Source organism: Bombina bombina, chromosome 1, assembly GCF_027579735.1.
Source record: "Bombina bombina isolate aBomBom1 chromosome 1, aBomBom1.pri, whole genome shotgun sequence".
NCBI classification, from domain to species: domain Eukaryota; kingdom Metazoa; phylum Chordata; class Amphibia; order Anura; family Bombinatoridae; genus Bombina; species Bombina bombina.
Window position 1 is genome coordinate 1132410212 of NC_069499.1, and position 22579 is coordinate 1132432790.

The window sequence follows — 22579 nt, forward strand, 5'->3', positions numbered from 1 at the left end:
CCGTAACAAAAAACTCTTAACTAAAGTGCTAAAAAGTACACTAACACCCATAAACTACCTATTAACCCCTAAACCGAGCCCGCCCCCCACATCGCAAACACTTAAATAAAAAATGTAACCCCTAATCTGCCGACTGGACATCGCTGCCACTTAAATAAATATATTAACCCCTAAACCGCCACAAACCCGCCTCGCAAACACTAGATACATTTTATTAACCCCTAATCTGCCGTCCCTAACATCGCCGACACTTACCTACATTTAATAACTATTAGTTATATTGTAGCTAGCTTAGGGTTTATTTTATAGGTAAGTATTTAGTTTTAAATAGGAATAATTTAGTTAATTATAGTAATTTTATTTATATTTATTTTAATTATATTTAAGTTAGGGGGTGTTAGGGTTAGGGTTAGACTTAGGTTTAGGGGTTAATAACTTTAATATAGTGGCAGCGACGTTGGGGGCGGCAGATTAGGGGTCAATAGGTAGGTGGTGGCGATGTTAGGGACAGTAGATTAGGGGTTAATAATATTTAACTAATGTTTGCGATGCGGGAGTACGGAGGTTTAGGGGTTAATATATTTATTACATTGGCGGCGATGTCCGGTTCGGCAGATTAGGGGTTAAAAAAATTATTTTAGTGTTTGAGATGCGGGAGGGCCTCGGTTTAGGGGTTAACAGGTAGTTTATGGGTGTTAGTGTACTTTTAAGCACTTTAGTTAAGAGTTTTATGCTACAGCGTTGTAGTGTAAAACTCTTAACTACTGACTTTAGAATGCGTTACGAATCTTGATGGTAAAGGGTGTACCGCTCACTTTTTGTCAGACTCGTAATACCGGCGCTATGCAAGTCCCATTGAAAAAAGAGGATACACAATTTACGTAAGTGGATTTGCGGTATTTCCAAGTCTGGTCAAAAAGTGAGCTGTGAGCCTGTACCTTCAAGACTCGTAATACCAGCGGGTGTTAAAAAGCAGCGTTAGGCCCGGCCAACGCTGCTTTTAAAGCCTAACGCACAACTCATAATCTAGCCGTTTATTTTTTATATCTCGAAAACTCAAGGGATAATAAGAATTTAGATTTTTTTGAAATTTCAAAATAAAATAAAATGTGATTTTCAGACTATACATTGTTGTTTAATAATGTTTTAGGCATTCTAATAACTTGCTGCTAAATACTTACAATGTCATATATTAATCTAGCACACACTAGGGTTGCCTTCCTCAAAACTACTGGACAATTTATTGTGACTGGTCACAATAGTAAGTGGGTCACACAATGCCACTGCAGAATCTCATACTCTTGATCCCAACATGTATATTTTTTACAACCAAGCAGTCATTGTAGTTCTTGGCCCCAGTACCTTTTAAATAAATACTTTAGATTTAGATAACAGCCCAGGGACTGGACTTTTAAGGGTCCAGTATTTTTGTGAAGATTTTACTGGACAGCCTGATAACATACTGGACTGACCAGTTGAATACTGGACACCTGGCATCTTTAGCACACACACATGCATGCACTCACAAACTTACACACACATGTATACACACATAAATATATAGAGGAAACATGAATGATGCAAAATTAATTATTATTAATAATACATTATTAAAAATATCTCTATCTATCTATATATCTATCTACCTATCATCTATCTTTTTTACCTGATTTTGGAGCTCTTCAATGGTACCAAAATAGTTGTTGAAATCAGGTAATGTTTGGGGGTGATGTTTATCATACCACTCACGGATCTTTTTCTCCATTTCAGCATTTGCTTTCTCCAATGAGTGTACCTTCTGCAAATACATAGCAAGTCGGTCATTCAGAAGCATCATGGTTTCCTTTTCACTAGAAATGATCAGGCTTTGTTTCTTCTGATCAGTCTGGACTTTAGGGTTTTTAAAGTTATTTTCTTTGCTATTGTTGCAATGAACATGCCCAAAATCAAATCCATGTTTGAAAGAATGGTATTTGGGGAGAGAAGTCACTTTTGATGCTGATGGTTCAAAGATAATTACTGGTTTATTGGCAGAAGCAGTTTGAATCTTTTTAAAACCTCTTGGATGAAGTGAAGAAAAACTTCTGGATATCTTTGGAGAAATATTACCAACATTACTAATCTCCTTAAATGATCCAGGAGATGAAAATGTCTGCTTGACACTACTGTTCATGATGATTGAAGTGTGATATGCTCTATAGCTTGGCTTTTAGTGCTCTCCTCAGTTAAACTCCTCTATTTAAAAGCATTGTAATGGGCGTCTAAACAGCAGTTTTACTTACTTTATGGGCACTATACTAGACCATCTGGTTAGAGGATTAGTGAGACCATTTAAGTGTTAGGTTGTGGAGGTAGCAAGAGGTTTAGACATTTACAAGTTTATTAAAGTGTTGAATATAATATAGAGTTTGACACACCTAGACAAGAAAAAGAAAACTCTTTAGATGGAATTCAGCATTATAGAAACACTAAACTGCAGTCAGTTTTAAAACACCTGCAATAAAGCTTTTAATTATTTAATATACACTATTTCCTGACTCTTTTTCAATAATGTACATTTTTACACTTTTTTTTTATAAAATGGGTTCCAAAAGTACAGTTACTTGCATAAAAGTCAAACCTGAACATGTGTTCAGTAGATAAAGTCTTATTTCTATTTTATTGCCATTAATTTATGCCTTGCCTTTATACAAAATAAATGAGTAATTGAAAATATATTAATGAATGAATCAACACGTTAACAAATTAATGATTAATGTATGAATGAATGAATAATTAATTAATTGAACACAATCCTGTGCTTTTTAATGATGATAATAATAATGATTATTATTATTATTATTATTATTATTAATAATATGATTATTAGCGGGATCAACATTTTGTTATAAAGTAGGATGCAATTTAAAATCATAAATGCACCTACAACTGTTTTCTTAACATTTTTTTTTACATATGTTACATAGTTTACAGCCTGCAGAAAACAGAAAAATTTAAGTATGCTATTTTTATCTACCATTTAACAGTGGCAGTCATATATTGCCCTCCTGAACCGACCTCCCATTTCCTTGACAACTTTGCCGCCTGGCTTCCACACTTTCTCTCTTCAAATATACCAACCCTAATTCTTGGGGACTTCAACATTCCCATTAAAACTCATCTGCCCCTGCTGCCTCTAAACTTCTTTCACTCACATCCTCCTTCAGTCTCTCACAATCCACCCTATTCACTACTCACCATGATGGACACTCCATCAACCTGGTATTTTCCTACCTCTGCTCTATATCTGACACCACCTGTCGCCCTTTTCACATTTTGGACCTTCACCTGGTCACCTATAATATAAATGCAACAGCTAAACCCACTTCTCTATCCCACCCCCGCACCTGTAGAAATACACATGCTGTGGATCCACTCCAATTTTCAAAACTCATTCAAAATCTCCTCCCTCACACTTCCACTATAACCTGCCCTGATCTTGCTACAGTCCACTATAACAAAACTCTCTCCTCTGCATTAGACACACTTGCCCCTCCACAACTGCGCAAAACTTCACACTGTCAGTTACAGCCCTGCATGCTCAGCAAACACGCTATTTGCCAAAATGATCCCATGCTGCTGAGCGTGTCTGGAGGAAAACTCACTCTGAAACTGATTTCATACACTATAAGTTTATTCTTCATTCATACACTTTTGCCCTTCACTTAGCCAAGCAAACCTACTTCTCTTCTCTCATATCTACTCTTTCCTCAAACCTTAAACAACTCTTCTCCACCTTTAACTCTCTCCTCTACCCGCATGCTCCAGCCCCCATCTGTCTTTAGTGTTCAAGACCTGGCAGACTACTTTTTAAACAAAACACAAACTATCCGAAGCAACATCTCAACACTAACCTGCAATATTCCAACAACAGGCCCAGTTACTCCCTCTGCCACCCTCTGCATCTTCCATTCAGCCACTGAGAATGATGTTTCTGCCTTACTATCTTCCTCAAGCCTCACTACCTGCCCGCTCTACCCTATACATTGCCATCTAATACCCTCCCTGTCTTCCACCCTCACTCCTGCTCTTACTCACATCTTCAACCTATCTCTCTCTACCGGCTCATTCCTATCTTCTTTCAAACACGCAAAAGTCACTCCCATACTCAAAAAATCCTCCCTCAACCCTAATTCTCCTGAAAGCTATCACTGCTTCCACTAACATCAAAACTCCTTGAAAAACTAGTTTACAATCGCATAACCTACTTCCTGTTCACCAACTCTTTGCTTGACCCCCTGAAATCTGGATTCTGCCCCAAACACTCAACTGAGACCGCCCTTACCAAGGTTACTAATGATCTTCTCTCTGCTAAAAATATTGGCCACTACTCTATACTCTTCTTACTTGACTTCTCAGCTGCCTTCAACATAGTTGACCACCAACCCCTCCTCTTACAGACTCTTAACTCTTTTGGCCTCTGTAACACTGCTCTTTCTTGGATTCACTCCTATCTTTCTCACAGGTCTTTTTCTGTGTCATTTGCCAGCGACTCCTCCTCTCCTATGCCTCTGTCTGTTGGAGTACCTCAAGGATCTGTTCTGGGTCCTCTACTCTTCTCCATCTATACTTCTTCGCTGGGTAAACTTATCAACAGTTATGGCTTCAAATATCACCTCTATGCTGATGACACCCAGATCTACCTCTCCACCCCTGCTCTCTCTCCCTCTGTCCTTTCTCATGTCAGTGACTGCTTATCTGGTATTTCTTCCTGAATGGCCTCTCACCACCTAAAGATTAACATGTCCAAGACTGAGCTCCTTCTTATCCCCGCCTCAAGCTCTATGCTGACTTCTGACTTCTGTATCCCTGTTGACGACATCACCATTTCCCCATTGCCCCAAGTCTTCTGCCTCGGAGTTACACAAGATTCACCCTTTTCTGAACACTAATACCACAAAGCAAATAATCCACTCCCTTTTTATTTGACTACTGCAATAACCCACTCGCTGGCCTTCCTCTTTCCCGCCTCTCCCCCCTTAAATCCATCCTAAATGCCTCTGCCAGGCTGATCCACCTTTCCTGTCGCTCTGTATCTGCTGCACCCCTCTGCGAGTCCCTTCATTGGCTCCCCATTTACAGCAGAATTAAATTCAAAATTCTCACCCTTACATACAAAGCTCTCACCAATGCCACTCCCCTCTACCTATCCTCTCTAATAAACAAGTATACTCTAGCCCGCCCACTAAGATCCAACAATGACCTACGCCTTGCATCCGCGACTATCACCTCCTCTCATGCTAGACTGCAGGACTTCTGTCGTGCAGCACCTACCCTCTGGAACACTCTCCCTCGTGCTGTCAGGCTTTGCCCTAATCTTTCTTCCTTTAAATGCTCCCTGAAGACTTTTCTGTTCAGGGAAGCCTACCACCCAACTCAATAATAAATTAATTTCCCTTACCTAACATTTCCCTCATCTAACTCTGCATTAACATCTTTCTCAATCTTGCAGTTCTCACCTCCTGTTTCTCAACCTCCTACCCTTCTAGATTGTAAGTTCCCACGGGACTAGGGCCCTCAATTCCTCCTGTATGTGTTTGTAAATTTTGTAGTGTCTCTTACAAGTCTTATATTGTTTTATTTAAATGAATTGTATCCATGGACAGCGCTACGGAATAATAAAATAATAATAATTTGCCCATTTGCGGGAACACAATAATTAACCAGCCATTACTACTGGCTGGTTATTGATACTGCGAGCTTGCGGTAGCAATTAGTGCTCAGAAAAGGAACCAGAGATCAGAGATAAAGAAAAAAATGGGAAAAACGGTAGCAATATAAGAGACTAATAAATTATTACATACTAAAAAACTCGCTGGAACCTGCGAGTGAAGATAAATCTTTTCTAATCAGTGTACTAAAAAGCACAGTGTAGTTCCCCCTTGATTATTATATTAGCAATATTAACAAATCACAGAGGCAGTTATAGTATATCTAAACCTGATTATAGTAATAACAGAGTATAAAGGTTAAAAGGCTTCGTGATCAATATCTGGTTGTCTTCTACTGAACTGCAAGGACTAGATCCTCAAGAAATGCTCGGACTAATCTTTGTTTAAAATAGATAACTCTGTCTGTTTCCATTCATCTGGTCTTTTTGTCTAAGGGCAGAGCAAAAAAAATAGGGAAAGAGGAATCCTTTGTAAACTTATCAACACGGGGAAGTGAAGGAAACATGCTGATTAGTTTTACACAAACTCTCAGATAATGGCAAATTGCCTGCAATCCTAGCATAAATGTCTCTTCAGAATACATGACTCATAATTGCCCACAGAAACACCCGCTCATTTGAATAAAATATTTTCTAATGATCAACGGCAAAAAGATGTCTTAGAAAATGTTACAAAGGACATGAAACACAAAATTTTTCTTTCATGATTCAGGCAGAGAAAACAATTTAATTTTTTTTTCCAATTTACTTCTATTATCAAATTTGCTTTGTTCTTATGTTATTCTTTGTTGAAGAGATATCTGAATAGGTAGCGTGCACAACTCCATGACAGGAAATAGTGCTGCCATCTAGTGCTCTTGCTAATGTATAACATTGTTGCAAAACTACTGCAGACACATGCACACTCCTTACTTTACCTTCCTGCTTTTTAACAAAGGATAACAAGAAAACAAAAGATAATTTGATATTAGAAGTACATTGGAAAGTTGTTTCAAATAGTAGGTTCTCTTTGAATCATGAAAGACAAATGTGGGGTTGTATGTCCCTTTAAACATTCTGATGCAAAAATGTTCAAGTTTCTGTGAATGAGCTCTGGATGTACCCAGTTTAGACAAACATATTTATCTACTGGTAAATATTTCAGTATCTAAAGGTAGCAAATACATTTATCAGTATGTACAACATGGAGTATCATCATTATCATGAAAATAACTGCAACATATATATACACTTTAGCCTCCAGCTATTGCAAGAATATTAATCTTAGACATAATACAACTGGTACCTATACCATAAATCATCTCAAGAAAATATAACCATTATTCTAACCTCTATTAAACCAAACTGGCCTAACCACAATTAACTATCTGACATGGCCACAATACATTTACCTAGACCAAATTCTGAAGTGTAAATAACCTTAACTAACCCAATTCCAAACCACAATTAACCCTATCTCACTAAGTCCCCAATACAATTCAGCCTCCTAGCCCACTTTTACAAAAATGTTTTCATCCCCAGTAATAATATGTAATTATCAACTGTTTATGTATTGAGTTGATATGCTGAACTTCTCTCATTGTTCATTTGCAGTATAATTTTGATATCTGAATTATTTTAAGTATAACTTTGATGTATTTATAGTTTGTTGTATTCCTTTATATCAGTCAAGAAGTTACAACTTTTTTATTTAAGAAGCAAGCAAACTGCAATACATTATTATCATTGCCCCTTGTTAGCTAATTGCATTAAATATAATTTTTCTTTAATTATAAAAACAAACAAATAAATCATATCCTTACATATATTTGTAAATCTTAGTCCAATCAACCAATAGAAAAGTTTTCATTCTATTGACTGATTGTACAAAGAATTAAAAAACAGCCAATAGAAATGCAAGGGCATACCTATATAAGGGGGAACCTCACATTCAAGCTTCAGTGTGCTGCGGAGACAGCATGAAGATAACATCAGATGGAAGAAAAGAAGATGGATTATGTGGAATATGGAAGAAACCCCAGAGGAGCGCCGTCATGGAAGAATCCAGAAGAGGATCACCGCCGTAGATTTGTATTCTTTATTTGCAAAAGAGCTTAATCGCTGATGCCCTTTTCAGTTGCATCTTGCTTAGGGGGTATTTTGCAATGGGCATTGTGGCAGTTAGGAGGTTATTAGGTTAGGGATATTTTTCAATGGGGGCTTGTGGAGGTTAGGGGTTAATAGGTTAGGGGGTATTTTGTGATGGAGATTGTGGCGGTTAGGGGTTAATAGGTTGGAGGATAGTTTGTGATGGGGTTTGTGTTGGTTAGGGGGTATTTTGCGATGGGGGGTTGTAGAGGTTAAGGTGTTAATATTGAAAAGGGTAATTTGGGGTCATTTTTGGGGTAATTTTTAGGGGTGCTTAGTGCCATTTTTTTCACAGCCCAAACTCTTTAAGTGAGCTTTGTCATCACACAAATTTTTTTTGTGTAAAATGTGATTGTGTTTGAGCAATTGCAACTTGTTATACAAGCAAACATTGACGATCATAGAAAATATGGGGAGTGTAAATTACCACAAGTATTTAAACACCGCGCCACTTGTAATACAGAGTCGAGTGCAAAAAATACCGGGATTGAGCTACATTCGTAATCTAGCCAAATATCAGCTATCTAATCATACATTAGTTTTACCAATCTTAAGAAAATCAAACAGATTTACTTATGGATATATAACATTAATTAAGACAACTGAGAAGAATTATGTTTAGCATACACCAATAAAGATGTTAAAATGGCTGTAGTCATTATGTTGAATCAGCTTCAAATGCCATTAAATTCTAATCCCAGGTAAATAGTCATGTGACTCATTTGTGTAAATTAGTGGTAAATATAGATGTGTCACTTTACAATGTGTAATCCTAAAACATAATGTGTATGAGTTTTGATTCTTTACCCATGTCATAAAGTGACAAATAGTTTTTCAAACGACATATAGTCTAAAAGTTCGTTTTTTTCTTTTTAAACACAATCTATATATTCAGGGAGGAGAAAGAAAGCAGAGAGGAAAGAAAGAGGCATAACAGACAGTACAGAACAGAACACAAAAATAGACAGAGCTATAGATACTCTAGTACAGAAGACACAGAGGATAAGATACCATAGGATGGAAAGTCAGATAAAATAAGACAACAAAAAGTAATGACAACATTGTTTGATCTGTGATAATGAGAACGTTATTTTCTACATGGGATATGATCATCCCAGAATTGTGTTAGTTATGTATTAAATTCATTGCACGGTTCATAATTAGCTGAAAAAATATTTATAATATTGGAGGGTGTAGTTTTAGCTTGATTTTATTGAAAAATAAAATGTTCTGAAAAGCAATAACTTGAATACAAACATATATGAAAGGATCACCGTCCTGTATAATAGTGAATGGATTCCTTCTAATGTGGATAGATGTTCCTTGGATGAAATAACTCTCATTCTCTTGTTGGATACAAAAATAAGCAAAATGCCAGAAGAGTACTACTCACAAAAAAGTGAGCCCAAACTATCTCTAGTAAGTGGTGCTTAAAGAAATCCACTGAAGTGGACACAGATATCTCCTTAATATTCATTAATACAAGTTAGAACTGTAACTATACGGAATCTGCATTCTCTATCTACCTGTGTTTCAAGGACCCTTGAAAAAAATCTGCCCACAGTGAAATGATCATTGGGTATACAGGGAGTGCAGAATTATTAGGCAAGTTGTATTTTTGAGGATTAATTTTATTATTGAACAACAACCATGTTCTCAATGAACCCAAAAAACTCATTATTATCAAAGCTGAATATTTTTGGAAGTAGTTTTTAGCTTGTTTTTAGTTTTAGCTATTTTAGGGGGATATCTGTGTGTGCAGGTGACTATTACTGTGCATAATTATTAGGCAACTTAACAAAAAACAAATATATACCCATTTCAATTATTTATTTTTACCAGTGAAACCAATATAACATCTCAACATTCACAAATATACATTTCTGACATTCAAAAACAAAACAAAAACAAATCAGTGACCAATATAGCCACCTTTCTTTGCAAGGACACTCAAAAGCCTGCCATCCATAGATTCTGTCAGTGTTTTGATCTGTTCACCATCAACATTGCGTGCAGCAGCAACCACAGCCTCCCAGACACTGTTCAGAGAGGTGTACTGTTTTCCCTCCTTGTAAATCTCACATTTGATGATGGACCACAGGTTCTCAATGGGGTTCAGATCAGGTGAACAAGGAGGCCATCTTCTTTTATACCCTTTCTTGCCAGCCACGCTGTGGAGTACTTGGACGCGTGTGATGGAGCATTGTCCTGCATGAAAATCATGTTTCTCTCGAAGGATGCAGACTTCTTCCTGTACCACTGCTTGAAGAAGGTGTCTTCCAGAAACTGGCAGTAGGAATGGGAGTTGAGCTTGACTCCATCCTCAACCCGAAAAGGCCCCACAAGCTCATCTTTGATGATACCAGCCCAAACCAGTACTCCACCTCCACCTTGCTGGCGTCTGAGTCGGACTGGAGCTCTCTGCCCTTTACCAGTCCAGCCACGGGCCCATCCATCTGGCCCATCAAGACTCACTCTCATTTCATCAGTCCATAAAACCTTAGAAAAATCATTCTTGAGATATTTCTTGGCCCAGTCTTGACGTTTCAGCTTGTGTGTCTTGTTCAGTGGTGGTCGTCTTTCAGCCTTTCTTACCTTGGCCATGTCTCTGAGTATTGCACACCTTGTGCTTTTGGGCACTCCCGTGATGTTGCAGCTCTGAAATATGGCCAAACTGGTGGCAAGTGGCATCTTGGCAGCTGCACGCTTGACTTTTCTCAGTTCATGGGCAGTTATTTTGTGCCTTTGTTTTTCCACACGCTTCTTGTGACCCTGTTGACTATTTTGAATGAAACGCTTGATTGTTCGATGATCACGCTTCAGAAGCTTTGCAATTTTAAGAGTGCTGCATCCCTCTGCAAGATATCTCACTATTTTTGACTTTTCTGAGCCTGTCAAGTCCTTCTTTTGACCCATTTTGCCAAAGGAAAGGAAGTTGCCTAATAATTATGCACACCTGATATAGGGTGTTGATGTCATTAGACCACACCCCTTCTCATTACAGAGATGCACATCACCTAATATGCTTAATTGGTAGTAGGCTTTCGAGCCTATACAGCTTGTAGTAAGACAACATGCATAAAGAGGATGATGTGGTCAAAATAGTCATTTGCCTAATAATTCTGCACTCCCTGTATATACCATACCTCTTTAATATATACATAGTTTAAGATTTGGGGATTCAATCACTCCATAGCAGTGAATGCTGCTATAGAGCCCTTGCAGGGTAGGCTTTCCACAATGTAAGAAGCAGCTTCTTAGCCTCTCCACCACCTCTGGGTTGGCTTTATGAAGAACACTGTTATGTTATGAAGAACACTGTTATGTTATGAAGAACACTGCTATGTTATGAAGAACACTGTTATGTTATGAAGAACACTGTTTCTTCTTTATTTTCGCACACCCTCGGGTTAGCGCTTATGCGAAATTCAGGACATAGTTTTGTACCACATCCCATGGAAGTGCATTAAGTGAGGGATTTTGCATGGGTGCACTATCCAACCTCCAGGTGTTAGTGCAAACAAGGCTTTTATTCAAGTGCTAACATTTTACTTTCCACTTGTAATATAAAAATATAAATGGGAGTTGTATGATGTTACCACACCACAGCGCTAACATTTTTATGCTCCACATGTAATCTAGTCAATTGTGTTTAGAAAATGCACATGTCTATCCTGAGTGACAGATAACATTTTCCTTTGCCCCCAGCTGTTGTTCATTTCTATATATTTATTATATATGCTTCGGCCTAACTAGATTTCAACAGAGTATTCAAATAAAGTCAAAATCATTTTGCAAAAAAAATAGAAGTTTAAATATTACACCTTTAACATCTAACTAATATGGAATGCAATTGCCACTACCCCACTAAATAAAGTAATTTAAAGTTATTTTTTGAGTATGCATTCCTGACAGACAGTATCACATTAAATCACCAACCACTAAGTTCTTGTTAAACAATGTAAAACCATGCACTATATTTCAAACATAATCACATACATGCCATGTTAATCTCATGATGCTTATTTACAATAATCCTACAGATTGAAAGATAAAAAATATATATGTTAAATCCCAGATATCAGTGTTTCCACTTAAATTGTTTTTGATCTGAATTCCTATGACTACAAACATCCTACACAATTAATGAAATAAATAACATATATGTTTACACTGCTAAATATGAAATAATATCATTTTGTATGCATGTGATCTCATCTTGAAACTAGCAATTAATTCCTATAATATTGGTCATGTATAGTTTTATATAATCCACTGTATCTGTAAAAATGTTTTGATTAATTTTAATGAGTATTTTCATTAGCTGGTATATATGAATCTCCTTATCTTAATGTTATGCTCTTGCAATATGATACATTTGATGAAGATGTTAAATTATCTTACACATTTGAATTAAGGTGCACCTATCATACACAAAGATTCATACTCACTTTTCACATCAAATAAAAAAATATATGTACTAGAAATCTGATATTTGCAAAATGCCCATAAATATCAACTTCCTTCAACACTTTTATTTGTTACTATAAAAGGAAAAATATATTTACAACTAACCATCTCATTAAAGGGACATGGAACCCACATTTTTTCTTTCATGATTTAGAAAGAGCATGCAATTTTAAACAACTTTCTAGCTTATTTCTAGTTTCTAATTTGTTTTATTCTCTTGATATTCTTTGCTGACAAGCATATTTAGATAGGCTCAGTAACTGCTGATTGGTTCCTACACATAGAAGCCTTGTGTGATTGGCTCACCCATGTGCATTGCTTTTTCTTCAACTAAGAATATCTAAATAATGAAGCAAAATAAATAAAAGAAGTAAATTGTAATGTTGTTTAAATTTGTATTCTCTATCTGAATAATGAAAGAAAATGGTAGGGTTTAGTGTCCCTTTAAGCTACATTGCTATTGTTATTGCTATTCAAAACCTCCACTGGTGGACTTTTAGTTGGCCATTGTCCTAGGAGCTCAATGAGCAGATCATATTATTGTGGATATTCTGCAATGTCCAGTCAAAAAGGTTCTACTGTTTTCTCCATTCATGGAGGATCCCATCCCATATGCGCCACATTCTGGTGGGTCCCTATGTATCGTCTTAGAGGTTCCTTTATGTCCTACTCAAGAGGATCCCATATATCACCCCAAGGAATCTCCTACTAGTGATGTCGCAAACTTAAAAATTTAGGTGCGCGAACGGCGGACTCGAACTTCCGCTATTGTTCGCGAACCAGCGAACCGCGCAAACCGCCATTGACTTCAATAGGCAGGCAAACTTTAAAACCCACAAGGACTCTCTCTGGCCACAATAGTGATGGAAAAGTTGTTTCAAGGGGACTAACATCTGGACTGTGGCATGCTGGAGGGGGATCCATGTCCAAACTCCCATGGAAAATTACATAGTTGATGCAGAGTCTGCTTTTAACCCATAAAGGGCCTAAATCACCTAACATTCCTAAATTGTTTGCAATAACTCTGGCAGGCAGGAGGAAACTGCAATTCAATGGCACTAGGAGACTGATGTTTCACAGTCCAAAAAGTTATGATTTAAAATATTTTCAACACTGTTACAACAAATATGATTGGTGGCAGAAGTTGGCTAGTGGGCCTGGCACACACGCTGGCAGGCAGGAGGAAACTGCAATTCAATGACACTAGGAGACTGAAGATTCACAGTCAAAAAATGTATGATTTAAAATATTTTCAATACTGTTATAACAAATATGATTGGTGGCAGAAGTTGGCTAGTGGGCCTGGCACACACGCTGCCAGGCAGGAGGAAACTGCAATTCAATAGCACTAGCAGACTGATGATTCACAGTCTAAGAATTTTTTATTTAAAATTTTTACAATACTGTTACAACTAATATGATTGGTGTAACTAGTTGGCAAGTGGGCCTGGCACACACGCTGTCAGGCAGGCAACTGCAATTCAATGGCACTAGGAGACTGAAGATTCACAGTCCAAAAAGTTATGATTTAAAATATTTTCAATACTGTTACAACAAAGATGATTGGTGGCAGTAGTTGGCTAGTGGGCCAGGCACACACGCTGGCAGGCAGGCAACTGAAATTCAATGGCACTAGGAGACTGATGGTGCACAGTCAAAAAAGTTATGATTTAAAATATTTTCAATACTGTTACAACAAATATGATTGGTGGCAGAAGTTGGCTAGTGGGCATGGCACACACGCTGCCAGGCAGGAGGAAACTGCAATTCAATGGCACTAGGAGACTGAAGATTCACAGTCCAAAAAGTTATGATTTAAAATATTTTCAATGCTGTTACAACAAATATGATTGGTGGCAGTAGTTGGCTAGTGGGCCTGGCACACACGCTGGCAGACAGGCAACTGCAATTAGATTACACTAGCAGACTGATCTTTCAGAGTCAAAAAATTATTATTTTTAATATTTAAACTACTGTTATAACAAATATGATTGGTGGCACTAGTTGGCAAGTGGGCCTGGCACACACGCTGGCAGGCTGGCAACTGCAATTCAATGGCACTAGCAGGATGATGATTCACAGTCAAAAAAGATTTTATTTTAAATATTTACACTACTGTTATAATAACAAATATGATTCGTGGCACTAGTTGGAAAGTGGGCCTGGCACACACGCTGGCAGACAGGCAACTGCAATTAAATAACAATAGCAGACTGATGTAACAGTTTGTTTTTAAAAAAGTTAAAAATTTTTTACAACAGATAGGAATAATCGCACTCAGGATAGAACTGCCTACACACAGGCTGGCACTAGTGGTGGCAGGCTGGCCTGTAAACTAAAATTAAATAACACTAGAAGACTGATGTAAAAAAAATTTTTTACAAAAATTAATATAATGTTACACCAGATAGGAGTCGTGGACTGGCACTGAGGATGGAAGTAGGCACAGTATATGCTGGCAGCCTGACACACAGGCTGGCACTAATGGCAGGCTGGCTGGCCTGGCAACTAAAATTAAATAACACTAGAAGAGGACTGATGTAAAAAAAATTTTTTTTTAAATTTACACTAATGTTGTTACACCAGATATAAGTGGTGGAAAAAAGAGCTATTTATCTGTGTCACACTATATGATGTGGGCCAGAAACACACAGGCCTGATGGAAAAAGAAATTAGATTACACTAGCTAAATGATTTAAATATTTTTTTTTAACTTTAAAATAATGTAAAGCAGATATGAGTCGTGGCTGGTAGGTAGGGCAGCAATTAACCACACCGCAGTATGCTCTGTAAGTCAGAAACACACAGGCCTGATAGAAAATAAAATTAGATTACACTAGCAAAATGATTTAAAGGTTTTTTTTTTTAATTTAAAAAAATGTTAAGCACATATGAGTCGTGGCTGCTAGCCTTAGGTCGGGCAGCAATTAAACACAGTATGCTGCTGAGTAAGTCAGAAACACACAGGCCTGATAGAAAATGAAATTAGATTACACTAGCAAAATGATTTAAAAGTTTTTTTTTTAATTTAAAATAAGGTGAAGCAGATATGAGTGGTGGCTGCCTGGCACAGAGCAATTAACCAAAAGACTGAAAAAAACTGAAGTATATGCTGTGTGAGCCTGAGAGACACAGGCCTGATAGAAAATTAAAATAAATTACACTAGCAAAATAATTTCACATTTTTGTTGGTTAAATTTAAACTAATGTTAAGCAGATATCAGTGGTGGCACAAATCACAGTATATGCTGTGAGCCTCACACACAGGCTGAAAGCCAGGCAAATGCAAATAAAAATACAAAGAAAAAAAAAAAAAAACGACTGAAGTTATAGCCCTAAAAAGGGCTTTTTGGGGTGCTGTCCTTGCAGCAGAGATGAGATGAGTCCTTCAGGACTGTAGTGGACACTAAATACACTAGCCTAGCTATCTATTTCCCTATTATGTCAGCAGCAGCAACACTAAAAGCTCCTCTCACTAAGAAAGCAAGATCGTAATGAGTCTAAAATGGCTGCTGCCAAGGAGCTGGGAGGGTCTGTGAGGGAGTGTCTGCTGCTGATTGGCTCAAATGTGTCAGAAGGCTGTGACATACAGGGTCAAACTTTCCTCAATGATTACAAATAGGGGGCGGATCGAACATCGCATATGTTCGCCCGCAGCGGCGAACGCGAACAAGCTATGTTCGCAGGGAACCGTTCGCGGGCGAACAGTTCGGGACATCACTATCTCCTACATGTGCCACTATAGAGGCCACAGTGCTAAGAATGGTAATGATCTGCTACGCACCAATGATAAGGAAACCATGCAAACTCTAAATAACAGACTTTCATCTTATCTGGATGAAATCTGTTTATTAGACAGGAAAATAAACATTTGGAGAAGAAGATCTGTGAGTGGTCTGAAAATAATGCACCCACAAGAATTTCTGATTCAACTCAATACTTTAAAACAATCCTAGAACTACAGAGCCAGGTAAGAAAGCAATTATGATAAACATAAATTATACACGCAAAAAAAATTCAATAAGAAACAGAACATGCCATAATTTCATAATTGTTTTGAGTTGTATTTGATTGTTGCATTCAAATTCTATGTTACAGTAAAAGCATAGTGCATTCTTGGGGGGGGGGGTGAATGGCTTGTGACTTGCTGATATACATATACAAAATAGATTTTGATTAATCGTAAGGTTTACAATTTAGTTGTTTTGTTTAGTATTTAATACTATAATTTGAAGAAATATTATTTTGACAGCTACATAATTTTTTTACATTTAATCTAAATATTTCAAAACTATCGGCTAGATTTAGAGTTTTGCGGCCAAAGGGGTGCGTTAGCTACGCGTGTTTGTTTCCCCTGCACCTTTTAAGTAACGCTGGTATTTAGAGTTCTCTGAAGGGCTACGTTAGGCTCCAAAAAGGGAGCGTAGAGCATAATTTACCCCCACTTCAACTCTAAATACCAGCGTTGCTTACTGTAGCGGCCAGCTTTAAAAACGTGCTTGTGCACGATTTCCCCATAAGAAACAATGGGGCAGTTTGAGCTGCAAAAAAACAGCGTTCAGCTCCTAACGCAGCCCCATTGTTTCCTATGGGGAAACACTTCCTAAGTCTGCACCTAACACCCTAACATGTACCCCGAGTCTAAACACCCCTAACCTTACACTTATTAACCCCTAATCTGCCACCCCCGCTATCGCTGACACCTACATTATACCTATGTACCCCTAATCTGCTGCCCCTAACATCGCTGACCCCTATATTATAATTATTAACCCCTAATCCCCCCCCCCAACATCGCCGCTACCTTATCCAAATTTATTAACCCCTAATCTGCCGACTGGACCTCGCCGCTACTCTAATAAATATATTAACCCCTAAAGCTAAGTCTAACCCTAACACTAACACTAAGTTAAATATAATTTTTATCTAACTAATTAAATTAAATCTTATTAAATAAATTATTCCTATTTAAAGCTAAATACTTACCTGTAAAATAAATCCTAATATAGCTACAAGATAACGAATAATTATATTGTAGCTATTTTAGGATTTATATTTATTTTACAGGCAACTTTGTATTTATTTTAACTAGGTACAATAGCTATTATATAGTTATTAACTATTTAATAGCTACCTAGTAAAAATAATTACAAAATTACCTGTAAAATAAATCCTAACTTAAGTTACAATTAAACCTAACACTACACTATCAATAAATAAATTAACTAAACTACCTACAATTACCTACAATTAAATCAACTAAACTAAATTACAAAAACAAACAAACACTAAATTACAAAAAATAAAAAAAGATTACAAGAATTTTAAACTAATTACACCTACTCTAAGCACCCTAAAAAAATAACAAAGCCCCCCAAAATAAAAAAATGCCCTACCCTATTCTAAAATAAAAAGTTAACAGCTCTATTACCTTACCAGCCCTTAAAAGGGCTTTTTGCGGGGCATGCCCCAAAGAAATCAGCTCTTTTGCCTGTAAAAAAAAAACATACAATACCCCCCCCCCCAACATTACAACCCTCCACCCACATACCCCTAATCTAACCCAAACCCCCCTTAAATAAACCTAACACTGAGCCCCTGAAGATCTCCCTACCTTGTATTCACCCAGCCAGGTATCACCGATCCGTCCAGAAGAGGTCCTCCAGAGGGTCCTCTGAAGTCTTCATCCTATCCGGCCAGAAGAGGTCCTCCAGAGGCTCGGAAGTCTTCATCCAGGCGGCATCTTCTATCTTCTTCCATCCGGAGCGGAGCGGGTCCATCTTGAAGCAGCCGGCACGGATCCATCCTCTTCTAAAGACGTCCTAAGTCTGAATGAAGGTTCCTTTAAATGGCTGGCCCCCCACATCGCTACTACTTTAATACACCTATTAACCCCTAAACCGCCGGCCACCCACATCGCTACTACTATAATAAACCTATTAACCCCAAACCGCCGGCCCCCACATCACTACTACTAAACTAAAACTATTAACACCTAATCGCCCACCACACAATAAACCTAATTAAACTATTAACCCCTAAACCGCCATCCCCCACAACACAAATAACTAATTTAATCACTAAGCCCCCTAACCTAACACCCCCTAAATTAACCCCAATTACATAAAATAAAGTAAAAATTACTAAGTTTAAATTAAATAAAAAATCCTAACATTACTTAAATTTTAATATCCAATAGGATTTTAGTAGCTCTCATAATATTGGCTGATTTGAAACTTTTAGCCAATAGGAATGCAAGATACTCTAAATATAAAATGGGTACCTTGGATTCAAGCTTCAGAGTGCAGCATCGATCGCATAAAAAGGATCCTCCACATTGGAGGGCTCAGCAGCTGCCAGTCCTGTTCAGTGGCCACCTCCACTCCGTCATCGCCCTGGAGGAGGATAGAAGAGGTCCCTGCACTGGATGAAGATGTTGCCTGCCGGGAAGAAGACCTTAGCCGCCGGACTTCAGGAATGTTGAGTACCTATTTCGGGTTTAGACTTAGGGGCCTATTTATCAAATGTCTGTCCAACATGATCCAATCAGCGGATCATGTCTGACAGACATTGCTGAATGCGGACACCATTACGCTCTCCGCATTCAGCATTGCACCAGCAGTTCTTATGAACTGCTGGAGCAACGCCGCCCCCTGCAGATTCGCGGCCAATCGACCGCTAGCAGGGGGTGTCAATCAACCCGATCGTATTAGATCGGGTTGATTTCTGGCAATCGCTGTCTGCCTCCTCAGAGCAGGTGGACAGGTTATGTAGCAGTGGTCTTTAGACCGCTGCTCCATAACTTGTGTTTCTGGCAAGCCTGAAGGCTCGCCAGAAACACGGGGCTTCAAGCTTTTTTTTATGGGCTGCAAAAGAGCTGATTGCCCTTTAAGGGCAATGCCCATACAAATGTCACTTTAGGGGCAATGAGTAGCTTAGATATATATATTTTTTTTATTCTTTTTTTATTAAAGAAACACAGGTACAAGGAGATATATATCAGCATTTACAAGGCATAGTTATAAGACATTAAAGAAATGCTACATACTAAACATCCGTATATTAACATTTGTGGTATAGTTGCCATTGAGCGTTACAGAAGAAGGTGGTATATTGCTCAAAAGTATATATGCACTGTGCAAATCTGAATACAAAGGATTGAGACTGTATAAAAGAGATCCGAACATTGAGAGGTACATAAAGGACTAGTCGAGTACCATTTTATAGTAAACCTGTGCCTCTTAATTTTTTTTTATATATATTAACAACTAAGAACAGAACAAAACATACAACAAAACGTAAAACCAAATATTAACACTGGTGGTATGCCCAAAAGGGTATACTAATTCTCGTTGCAGTAGGTATAACAGGTAATATGCAGCTTTATAGAAGATGAAATATATATATATGTGATGCTCACATAGCAAAGAAACCAAGTGACATTCAGTTGTGCATATATATATATATATATATATATATGCATACACACATACATATACATACATCCCCACACATACAAGTCGTAGATTAAACTAATAAAGTGAAACAGCAGGCTTTTATAATATGAGATGAGGTAAGCCAAGGCATGAAATACCAGTTGCATCATTCAATATGAAGAGAGAGGCAGCACTGAAAGATAATTAGCAGGAAAGTTTAAGTAATGCTACTAATGTCTAGGCTATACTGTGGAAACAGAGACTGGACAATCACAGTATATTAAACACAAGTGATGCATGAGACTGCAAAAAATTCTAATAAAGTAAAACAGCATGCTTCTGCATATAGAGTAAACTGAAGTATATCAGAATAGAAAATACAAATTGCATCCTACAATGTAAAAAAAGAGGCAGGATTGAGAAATCATTAACAAAATATATAAGCAATAATACCAATGTCTAGGTTATACTGTGGAAACATATCAGGAGTTTTCAGCATGGGAAACTGGGCAACCACACGCCTAGATTTAGAGTTCTGCGTTAGCCGTCCAAACTAGCGTTAGGGGGTCCTAACGCTGGTTTTTACTGCCTGCTGGTATTTAGAGTCAGTCAGGAAAGGGTCTAACGCTCACTTTCCAGCCGCAACTTTTCCATACCGCAGATCCCCTTACGTCAATTGCGTATCCTATCTTTTCAATGGGATCTTTCTAACGCCGGTATTTAGAGTCTTGGCTGAAGTGAGCGTTAGAAATCTAACGACCAGACTCCAGCCGCAGGAAAAAGCCAGGAGTTAAGAGCTTTCTGGGCTAACGCCAGTTCATAAAACTCTTAACTACTGTGCTCTAAAGTACACTAACACCCATAAACTACCTATGTACCCCTAAACCGAGGCCCCCCCACATCTCCGCCACTCTATTAAATTTTTTTAACCCCTAATCTGCCGACCGCACACCGCCGCAACCTACATTATCCCTATGTACACCTAATCTGCTGCCCCTAACATCGCCGACCCCTACATAATATTTATTACCCCCTAATCTGCCCCCCCAAAGTCGCCGCTACCTACCTACAATTATTAACCCCTAATCTGCCGACCGGACCACACTGCTACTATAATAAATGTATTAACCCCTAATCCGCCTCACTTCCGCCTCAAAAACCCTATAATAAATAGTATTATCCCCTAATCTGCCCACCCTATCATCACCGACACCTAACTTCAAGTATTAACCCCTAATCTGCCGACCAGACCTCGCTGCTACTCTAATAAATGTATTAACCCCTAAAGCTAAGTCTAACCCTAACACTAACACCCCCCTAAGTTAAATATAATTTTATTCTAACAAAATAAAATAATTCTTATTAAATAAATGATTCCTATTTAAAGCTAAATACTTACCTGCAAAATAAACCCTAATATAGCTACAATATAAATAATAATTATATTGTAGCTATTTTAGGATTTATATTTATTTTACAGGCAACTTTGTATTAATTTTAACTAGGTACAATAGCTATTAAATAGTTAATAACTATTTAATAGCTACCTAGTTAAAATAATTACAAAATTACCTGTAAAATAAATCCTAACCTAAGTTACAATTAAACACTACACTATCAATAAATTAGTTAAATAAACTATCTACAATTATCTACAATTAAATCAACAACAATAAAATACAAAAACAAACACTAAATTACAAAAAATAAAAAAAGATTACAAGAATTTTAAACTAATTACACCTACTCTAAGCCCCCTAAAAAAATAACAAAGCCCACCAAAATAAAAAAAGCCCTACCCTAATCTAAAATAAAAATTAAACAGCTCTTTTACCTTACCAGCCCTTAAAAGGGCCTTTTGCAGGGCATGCCCCAAAGAAAACAGCTCTTTAAATAAACATACAATACCCCCCTAACATTACAACCCACCACCCACATACTCCTAATCTAACCCAAACACCCCTTAAAAAACCTAACACTAAGCCCCTGAAGATCTCCCTACCTTATCTTCACCACGCCGGGTATCACCGATCCGTCCAGAAGAGGGTCCGAAGTCTTCATCCTATCCGGCAAGAAGAGGTCCAGAAGAGGGTCCGAAGTCTTCATCCTATCTGGCAAGAAGAGGTCCAAAAGATTGTCCGAAGTCTTCATCCTATCCGGCAAGAAGAGGGTATCCGGACTGGTAGACATCTTCATCCAGGCGGCATCTTCTATCTTCTTCCATCCGGCGCAGAGCGGGACCATCTTGAAGCAGCCGACGTGGATCCATCCTCTTCTAACGACGTCCTAAGTCCGAATGAAGGTTCCTTTAAGGGACGTCATCCAAGATGGCGTCCCTCGAATTCCGATTGGATGATAGGATTCTATCAGCCAATCGGAATTAAGGTAGGAAAAATCTGATTGGCTGATTGAATCAGCCAATCAGATTCAAGTTCAATCGGATTGGTTGATCCAATCAGCCAATCAGATTGAGCTCGCATTCTATTGGCTGTTCCGATCTGGACCTATTCTTGCCGGATAGGATGAAGACTTCGGACCCTCTTCTGGACGGATCGGTGATACCCGGAGTGGTGAAGATAAGGTAGGGAGATCTTCAGGGGCTTAGTGTTAGGTTTTTTAACGGGTGTTTTGGTTAGATTAGGGGTATGTGGGTGGTGGGTTGTAATGTTGGGGGGGTATTGTATGTTTATTTAAATGCAAAAGAGCTGTTTTCTTTGGGGCATGCCCCTCAAAAGGTCCTTTTAAGGGTTGGTAAGGTAAAAGAGCTGTTTAATTTTTATTTTAGATTAGGGTAGGGCATTTTTTTATTTTGGGGGGCTTTGTTATTTTTTTAGGG

The 22579-nt window shown here is 38.0% G+C and overlaps 1 protein-coding gene across 1 annotated transcript in view; it reads right to left on the reverse strand.

The window, feature by feature from the left end:
* Positions 1–22579, reverse strand: part of LOC128663379 (neurofilament heavy polypeptide-like) — a gene marked incomplete at its 5' end in the record, with an annotated part of 124915 nt that overhangs the window by 35836 nt on the left and 66500 nt on the right. The window contains 1 exon segment of the mRNA XM_053717687.1: positions 1667–2092. Within this exon segment, the coding sequence (XP_053573662.1) occupies positions 1667–2092 (426 nt within the window).